Source organism: Falco biarmicus, chromosome 4, assembly GCF_023638135.1.
Source record: "Falco biarmicus isolate bFalBia1 chromosome 4, bFalBia1.pri, whole genome shotgun sequence".
Taxonomy (NCBI): Eukaryota; Metazoa; Chordata; class Aves; order Falconiformes; family Falconidae; genus Falco; species Falco biarmicus.
The window spans coordinates 66535701-66545047 of NC_079291.1; the positions used below are offsets into that span (position 1 = coordinate 66535701).

Sequence of the window (9347 nt, forward strand, 5' to 3'; positions counted from 1 at the left end):
TGTAGGTCTTTTTAAACCAATGTAAGTCCATTCCAGGGACACGTGTTCATCTTTGCCAGTTTCCACTTTCAACAAGGAAGTTTTTAATGCTGAAGACATTTTTACCTTAGAAAAACACCAGGGTGGGCTTTTAAACATTTCAATAAAAATTGGGCTGAGCAAAGTCCTTTTATTAGTATGTTTTATACGAAACCACTTATGCCTTGAAACCAGCGATGGGGCTCCTTTTTACATTCATTGTGCCGTGCTCTCCCAAGCATGTGTGGGGGTGTGGAAGAACCAGTACAACACTTCAAAGGAAGAAGCTGCCTCGCTGTACGGATTATTCACCCCGCGCTGCCACAGGAGGAGGCAGGGAAGCTGCAATTGCTGCCGCACCCTGCGGGGCAGGGAGAGGAGAGCGGCCTCCCCGGGAAGCTCTGCCGGCTTTGGGGGCGGCGTGTTTGCTGAGGCATGCCTGGGGGTGACGAAGACGCGACCCTGGGCCTACCAGGGACAGGGGGACCTGCTGCCATGCCACGGAGCCACGTTCTGGTAGCGAGTGCCGAGGCCTGGGGAGACATGGGGACAGGCAAGGCCTCCGCAGGACGCGGGGGACAGGCCTCCCTCAGAGGAGGGGAGAGGAGGCGGCAGGGCCCTGACGGGCGGGCAGGCGGCACGCAGGGCAGTGGAACGAGCCTACCCGGCACGGGCGGCACAACGGAAGCAGGACGGTCCAGGAGCAGCGAGGAGGCTGGGGCTGAGCCCGGGTCCGGTGACGGGCAGCACTCGCCGCCCAAGATGGCGGCGGCCCCTCAGGCGGCCCCTTTGTCTGCAGCAGCCGCCGCATTGCCGCGAAGGGCGCGAAACTGGGGCAGCGCGGACACGCCCCCCTCGGCGTGCGGCCACCAGGGAGGGCGGGGCGAGAGCGGCCGCCGGCCAATCGGCTGTCTCCACTTCCTTTCTTCTCACAGGGGCTCCCCCGGCCAACGGTCTCCGCGCTCCCGACCAATCCGCGCCGCGCCCCGGGCCCCGCCCCCTGGTGGGCGGAGTGGGCGAGGGGCTGCAGCATTTTTGTTTTAGCTGCCCACTGCCCGCGGCCCTCGCCGCGGCTCATGAATATTAAGAGCACCCGGCCCAATCAGCGGGTGCGGCGGCGGCAGCGCTTTAGTGGCGTCACTCGCCCCGCCTTGCGGTGGGGGGATTAATCTGCGTATTCATAGGGTGGGCGGGGCAGGGCGCGGGCGCTTATAAGCCGCCGCCCCGCCAGCCTCAGCGTACATCGCGCCGAAGCTTTGAAGTGCTGTGTGGACCCCGCGCCTCCAGGCACCGGTAAGGCTCCCGCTGCGGTGGGCGGGCTGCGGCCGGGGGGGGGGCCTCGGGGCGCCGGAGCTGGAGGAAACGTGTTTTTGAAATTGCGGTCTCGCTCGCTGCCTGGGGGGAGTTGGGAGCGGGGCGCCCGTCCTGCGCCACGGGTGTCCCCTGTGGCCGCGGGGAGCCCGGCGGAGCCGTCCCGGCCGACTGCCGTGGGGGGAGGGAGCCGGGGGAGGGGAGAAGCGCGCCCTCGGAAACAAAATGGCGACGAGCTTCGGCCGTGCAAAATGGCGGCGGGCGGGAGGAGGGGCGGCGGGCTGCGCCTGCGCGCGGGGGGCGGGCCCGAGGGCGGGGCGGGGGTCCCGCGCCCGGGCGGGGGTCGACGCCGCGGGGCGCGCCTGCGCACAGGGCCGCTGGCAGCCGCGGGGCGCCGGGCCTGGGGGGGGGAGGGGGGCGGCGCGACCCGGGGCCCCGCTGCGGGGAGCGGGCCGAGGGCCGAGGCCTCAGCGGGCGGGAGGCGGCCCCTGGCCCCTGCCGCTGTCCGGGCGGCCTGCGCGGTGCGGCCCGCCTGGCGCTCTGCCGCAGGCCTGGGGGCCCGGGCCCCCTTCCCGGGGAGGCGCTGCGGCCGGAGCGGCTCTGCGGGCTGTGCCTCCGCCATGCGCAGCACCGCTTCCCTGGAGTGCCAGTGTGTGGGCCCTACAAGGACGGAACCGCGTTCTTGTGGTGTTGAAACAGATAGAATTTTCAGACGCCATGAAATTACATCTTTTGATACGCTGACCGACCCCCTGATACATTGATTTTGCAGGTCAGAATGGCATCAGATGAGGGAAAACTCTTTGTCGGTGGACTGAGTTTTGACACCAACGAGCAGTCATTGGAACAAGTCTTCTCTAAATACGGACAAATTTCTGAAGGTAAAATTGCAATAGCAAGCTGTGACCTTCTCCACAAATTTATCGGCTTGCACAGGTGTTGATGCGTTTTCTCTTTTTGTCTCCTGCCCGTATAGTTGTTGTGGTGAAAGACAGAGAGACTCAGAGGTCCAGAGGTTTCGGCTTTGTTACTTTTGAAAACATAGATGATGCTAAAGATGCAATGATGGCAATGAACGGAAAGGTAAGGAGGCCTTGGGGCAGATTCTGTATTTTCTAAGGTGTAGTAACAGAATCCTGAAAAATAATTTCTTAATGATTTGTGACCTAACCTCTCTAACTGAAAACCAGTGATGTTACAGGAACAGCTGTATGTGCTGTGTGAATGTGAATTTACTTAGTTAGTTGGTCTAGTTGTGACATGAAATAATGGTAAGAACTAGCGAATTCTGGCACTGTTTAGCTGACGGTGAAGGTGTGTAACTCCTTGTACGTGTGTTTTGCTATTTAAGTATTGAGTTGGCTTATTGTTTTTCTGTTCTTTAGTCCGTAGATGGACGTCAGATCAGAGTTGATCAGGCTGGAAAATCTTCAGAGAACAGATCTCGTGGCTACAGAGGGGGCACTTCTGGGGGCAGAGGTTTTTTCCGTGGGGGCAGAGGTCGGGGCCGTGGCTTCTCTAGAGGTGAGTGTGTTTCAATGACCTGACTCGCGGTGCATGAAGTGGTCATGGTATTTGTCAGAGTGCTTAAAAAGAACAACCAACATGGTCTGGTGTTTGTTCAAGGAGGTGGAGACAGAGGTTATGGCGGAAGCAGATTTGATTCCAGAAGTGGAGGATACAATGGCTCCAGAGACTACTATAATAGCAGGTAAAGTCATCACAACCACTAGTGGGTTGTTGTGAAACTCTTTTGAGCCCATTGCCTGTTTGACGTAAGTGTCAGTAGGCTCTGGAAACAACTGAGCAAATACAAAGCACGTGAATGTTTTCTAACAGCAGGAGTCAAGGTGGCTATGGTGACAGGTCTTCAGGAGGGTCCTACAGAGACAGCTATGACAGTTACGGTAAGTCTTGGTTCAAATGGGAATGATGAGTACGTATGCTGTAGGAACTCTAAACCTTCTGACCCTGTACTTGAATCTGGAAATACTGAAAGGCTCAGTTGGACTGTACCACTGTTTTCTGCTCTTGCCCGTAAGAACCAATCTGTCAGGCTTTGGACGTGGTTGTGCCGTTTAAATTTCTAATTTGTAATGCATGTGTAGGAGTTGCTTGGATCTAAGGCAAAGCAAGTTTTTAAAATGCGTTCCTCGAGCTTGAGACTAAGACAAAACTCGGATGCCCTAACAAACTTTAATCAAGGGTGGGGGAGTTCTCTTTACGATGTAGCGAACTAGCACTAGCTTCTGAAATAATGCAAGGGAGTAAAATGCTGGAACTTGTCTATGCTTCAGTGCCTTTACAATTGTGCCTGCTTCTTGTCCTCAGCTACACACAACGAGTAAAAATCCTTCCTGACTCAAGATCGTCCTTCCAATGGCTGTATTTATAAAGATTTTTGGAGCTTCGCTGAAATCGTTATTGTGTAGTACATCTACTTGTATTTTCACTTTTGTAGTATTATCAGTTCTAATCTTGTCAAACACAGCCTGACAGCTTCTGATATGAGATGGTCTAATTAGACTTTTCTTTAAGAAAGCTCTGCTTTCAAGTGTTTTTAATCTTTTTTTGAAAGCATTTCAGATTTTATTTTACCCTTCGTGATGAGCCAAGGTGTTTTTTTTAAAGTTGTGAAGTTGGGGCCCCAATTCAGTTTCTTTTGAGATAGAAAGGACCTTTAATTCAATGTTCACTGGAAGCTGAACAAGCTGTGGACTTTTTTTAAGTGCATTACCTTCGTCTTTTGTAACATTCCTTTAGTGTAGCAAGGTAGGAATGCAGCCTGGGTACAAATTGGAAGGCAAACCACCTTGATATATCTAAAGAGAAACTTGCTTGTATGTTCAACCTGCATAACGGTATTTTTACTGTTGTAATGATGTAAATTACCCAGAAATAGACTTGCAAACTTACCATAAAAGAGGTTCTTGAAAATGTTTATTTATATTGTCCTTTTTTACTGGAAGAAATATGCATATTCCATTGATATTGTATTTGAAGTGGTAAAGGATTCTTGTATACAGTTTTCTTTGGCTTTACGAAGCCTATTAAAAGACCGTCTGAAATGAACTCTGTTCCTGACATTTACATTTCATTGCACAACACAATCTTCGAAGATGAAGAACAGCCTAAGCGATAGGGAATGCCAGAGGAGAGGAGAAGACTAGTGATAGTGTAAGAGCAAGCCAGATTTATTGACCAGTTGCTAGAATTTAATCTTAAACCGGTCTTGGCATGTGAATTCGTCAACATACTTTCACACAAGAATAGTCAAAACTTGTCTAGAGGCAGAGGACTGAAAGTGTATACCTTAGGATGTGCAAGTACTTGAAGCCTAAAGTCAGGAGTGGAGGGAACGCTAGTGTTAGGTAGGATAATTGATGTTTCCTTAAAACACTGAAATAGCCTACATTGAAAAGCTGTAGTGAAGAATCAGTCCTTTAGTAACTGGACTAGTTACTAGCTTGACAGGAGTGTTCAATGGTAGGTAAATTGCCGTAATTAGCTAGCTTTGTCATTGCCTTACAAGTTCTAAGAATTCTTTGCTAGCATATGGAAACTGCAGTGTCCTTGGAGAAAAGAAGTGTTGTGCCTCCAACAGAAACCTCTGAGACGAAAGCTGCTCTCTTGGCTAGTTCATATGTGGAAATAGTCCTGTAATTCGAGGTAACTCCTTTTGCTCATGTCCGCATCCTTCCTCTTGTTGAGAGCTCATTTGAAAGTCTAATGTACCTGTGAAAATATTCCTTTTGACAATTTTGGTCAACTGATGGAAAAATTTTAACCCATGCCGTATGCAACCTTTGGCTTGTGGCACAACTTCAGTTCCACAGATCAGAGTTGGGCATGCAGTCATGTCTTGCTAGTAGGTATGGAAGCAAGATGGGAAACGAATTCCCTGACTTGATATGTGTTCATCTATTGAGAATCTTCCTAGACTTCATTAAGTTGCTCACTTTAATTGTAGCTTTCTTTGCCATCCTACTTGTTGCCATTAACTTTTTCCCATAGCCCACACCTCCTAAGCAGCCATGTCAAAGTGGTTAACTCTCTGCTTAGGGATCAAATGATACATTGGCTGGCATATCAAAGGCATCAGCCAGCCCTGGAACAGTTTTCCCAGACTGTGCTTCTGTGATGTGATGGGTTCAGCGAATGGCTTGTGAAACCCTCGTATCCGATGTGACTTGTGTTGGGGGGGGAGGCGGGTGGCAATGTAAAAGTCTCTGTTTGATATTTTTATTAATGCATCTCTGCTTTGGCAGGCTGAAGAGAAGATGGACACTCAACGCAGAAGCTGAGTGGGGATTCTGAGGACAGGAGAGTATGTGTTCCGAGGAAGCAGGACCGAGATGCGAGTATGCCAACCAGGTAATGTCTCTTCAGTGTGCTTCTCGCCCCCACATCTTTTCCTGGAAAAAAAAAAGTTTGGCTCTGTTACTGGTTTTACAGTGCTGTTCTCCAGGCAGGAGTCTGACCAGTAGTTTCTAGGTGAGATTTCCCACATTCTTCACCTTCAAATTCATTGTTTTAATTTTTATTTCAGCAATGAGACACATCATCAGAGAAGATCAAGAAGGACAGCCGTGGACTGACAGGAGTGGTGGAGATGAAGAGCTTTGAGCAGTGTGACGTGATTTTTATATATAGGTCAATTGAACAAGCAAATAAGTTAGAATAAAATATTGCAATGTGGAAAAAAAATGAAATCTCTGTAGTACTTTTGTGGGGAGGTCTAAGAATATTAGACTGTGGCCAAGGCATACTGTAGAAATCTAGTTCCCTAGTGTATAGCCCAGTTAAAAGTAAGAAATAAGCCAAGGCTGTTCTGGCTGGGGAGGTTGACAGAGGGTGACCTGGCTTTAAGGGCAGTTTGAGGAAGAAATTCGATTTGTATCATTGTAACCTTGAACTTGTTGGCCTAATTACATAAAGTTTGTGTGGCTGTGAAACTTCAATATAGTGAAGCAGCTACATCTGAAGGCAGCTGTTGGATGAGCAATTATGTAAACAAGGAGTCAGTACTTGCACAGAACAGAAGCTGCTGCTTCCTGTTGAAATTGTAACAAATACAGGTTTCTAATTTGCACTAAAAGCTTTTCTTTTTTTTCAACTTGGTCAATGAATTATTTCTTCCCATACACGTCAGAGTAATCCAATAGTTTTGCTGATGAAGGTTGAGATGTGGTACTTGGTGCCAGTCACAGAAGTGGCTGCACACATGTAGAGTTTTACACCCTGCAAAATTTTCAGGTGGGACATGATGTGTCTGTCCTGCAACTGATGATTCTGTGTTTAAGTACTTGCTTCAAGACAGAAAGTTGCCTCGGATCTCCCATCACAGTGAGGTGGCTATTTGCAACTTCATGGTTTGGGTTTTGACAGATTCACTCAGGGTTTTTTGGGGTTTGGTTGTGGTTTTTGGGTTTTTTGAGGTTTTTTTGGTCCTGGAATTTTTGGTTTTCTAGTAGAGCAACTTGTATCAGGTGAAAACCATTAGGTGCTTGGACATAAACAGAGTGAGTGAGGCGAGTTGTGGAAGCGGTACTGAGCCATGCAGCTTTTGAGTACTGCAGTTGGAAGCCTCAGCTATATGGTGGGAGCATCCAGGCTTAAAAATGGTAGTAAGGTAGTACCAGTTAGGATAGTAGCTGGTTTCACTGCTCTGATTAGTGCCACCAAGGTGTCCTGTACCGATGGGGCAAAGCATGAGCTTCCTAGGTGAGGTATTAAGAAAGTACAGTCTTAACAGCTGGCAATTTAAAAAAAAAAGTTTTAAAACACTTGCAGGTGATGAAAAAGAAGCTGTAGAGCTGGAACAAAAACTACTGGTATGTGTGAAAGGGAAATTCAGCCCAAGATGAAAGGTGCCTCAGCCGCCAATTGTGGGGACTGTGATTGTGTATTCATTCCTTTGACACTGGATTAGAACAGCTAATAAAAGACTTGGTGCCATCGTCCCTAATTAGCAGATGTTGCCTTTTATTTGCAATGGCTATTGTATTCTGCAGAAACTGTTCTGTGCAGGAGTTAGAAACACCTGGGTTGTGGTGGTTAATTAAGGTTCCTGGTTGTTGTTCTCTTAATTACTGTAATTTTGGTTGCCCTGCCTTGCATCCAAGCAGCTCGCTCTTGCACCTGACTTCCACACAGTGTGGTGGTAGGCACCCAAAGGTGGGGTTTTGCTCGCTCTGTAGAAGGGCAGGTAGGGTGCAGAGCAAGGGAATTCACGTTCCCTTGCAGGAAGTTTGTGCTCTGAAATATTTTCTCTGGTCTGTTGCCCTTCACCTGCTCTCTATTATAAACTGTGAAGTTACTGGGAGAATTTCAGCCGTTTGTGTTAGTTAAGGCGTGGGCTGCAGAGTGCAAATTTTGTAACACCAGCTCTCATGACTGGCATTTTCCTCCTGCCCAGTTTTGTCCTTCAAAATGGCCCATAAAAAACGTAAACCAGCCAGACTGATTACCCTTTCCTTCCACCGCTGTCTATACACATACCCTGTATGTACAGAATATTTGTTCTGAATTCGTTTTATTCCCTTGCTACCTAATCCCTGTCTTGTAACAAAGTCAGATGAGTGCTGGTTGCTGAATTCCTCCAGCTGATCTTTGGCTTCATCTCTTGTGTGTCATGAATTATAAGAATTCTCTTAAGTAGTGGTGGATGTTTTCTGATATATCACACTAACTCAAACTGTCCTTAACAGCCTGAAGGGTAAAGATTTACCTTTGATACAGAGTGGAAGCAGCACAGATGATTTCTACTACCCTGCTTCTCTGCCCCGTTGCTGGCAGAGCTGTGAAATGAGCACTGCCTTCCTGAGAAACCCACTGAAACCGCGCTTGTGTGGCTCCAAGTGAATTAATGCACATGCCTGATGCTCGTGAAAAATGAGGTCTTGTTCTGTGTTAAATCCTGCAAGTGACAGCTCAATAACGAGGAGGATTTATCCTGCTTGAGAGGCTGACAGCTGTGAAGGTATTTTTGGCAGTTTGGATGGGAGTGGGGCAGGAGGCTGCAATGTGAAAGCAGTAAGTTTCTGATCTCTGCTACTCCTGCCCACTTCTTTTGTGTTAATAGAACACATTAGATTGCTTTATCCTGCCTTTTTTCTCAGCGTTTTTTTAATTGATGCTTCTGGTTGTGCTATGCCCCACTTGAAGGACGGTCTTCAAAGCAATGTATTGCACAAAAAAGTCTGCTCATATGGCCTCAGTGCTGTGAAGCAGGGCTGTGGTGCCTTGTGCTGCTGCTCCTGCTCCGATGCTTGAATCTGGAGCAGATGGGTGTGATGGAGGCCAGACATTGTGCTGGTATAAAGGAACTAAATTAAGGGGTAAAACCAGCTTTAAAAACTTGTGCCCTAAGAAAGGTCTTGCTCGGGAGCCCTAGGCATGCAGGGGCTGGGGGCGGGGGGTGGCAGCAGGGTGCCCCCAGCCCCCCCCGAGGGCTTCTCGGCCAAAAGCCAACGCAGACCAGAGCCCTGTGGGCAGAAGGGGGTGGTTATTAAGCTTGTTTCTGAAACCTCCTTTTCTTTTTGTAACCTTTTTCAAACTACCCAAGTGAACAGAACTTAAAAAAAAAATCAGCTGACATGCTTTTGGGGGCTGTTATCCAGCAATTCACTGGTGAGGATTTTTGCATGGTAATGGAGGATGATATCAGGCATATATCATATATATATATCTCTCAGATATAGGAGCATGAGAATGTGAAAAACCTTTGCTGATAAAAATGCAACCAGGTGATGTGTAAACATTCAAGCTGTAAACACACACAAAGCGTCGTTTCAAAGGCCACCCTAAATAGAACGCCTCGATGCTTGAATGCAGGCAGGAATAATTAATAGGTGCAAAAACAGAGGCCTAGTTCGAGGTGCTGCTATTTTGCCAGTGCTAATTATGGCGCTGCACTAACGAGTTGTTGCTGGGGTGTGGGGCTTAGGCCTGGTGGGACACTTGGGTTGGCTTGGGGGGGGCCCGGCCCCCTTCCAGGCAAAATGCTCCTGCTTTTA

General features: G+C 48.5%; 1 protein-coding gene across 6 annotated transcripts; it reads left to right on the plus strand.

Annotated features, from left to right (window-relative positions):
* The first annotated feature begins 1153 nt into the window (after window positions 1-1153).
* On the plus strand, window positions 1154-6149 carry CIRBP (cold inducible RNA binding protein). 6 transcript variants are annotated; one of them, XR_008821297.1, is made up of 8 exons: window positions 1154-1311; window positions 2102-2210; window positions 2306-2412; window positions 2715-2853; window positions 2956-3040; window positions 3169-3236; window positions 5598-5703; window positions 5879-6149. XR_008821297.1 is itself a non-coding variant. In XM_056335129.1 (7 exons), exons 2-7 carry the CDS (start codon window positions 2108-2110, stop codon window positions 3675-3677), a joined length of 519 nt encoding a protein of 172 aa, XP_056191104.1. In that variant the 5' UTR covers window positions 1154-1311; window positions 2102-2107; the 3' UTR covers window positions 3678-4401. The 6 variants fall into 6 exon arrangements, 4 of the variants coding, with proteins under 4 accessions (XP_056191104.1, XP_056191105.1, XP_056191101.1 ...); XR_008821298.1 differs by having other exon boundaries at window positions 3172-3236; XM_056335129.1 differs by lacking the exons at window positions 5598-5703; window positions 5879-6149 and adding an exon at window positions 3661-4401.
* The last annotated feature ends 3198 nt before the right edge of the window (window positions 6150-9347 follow it).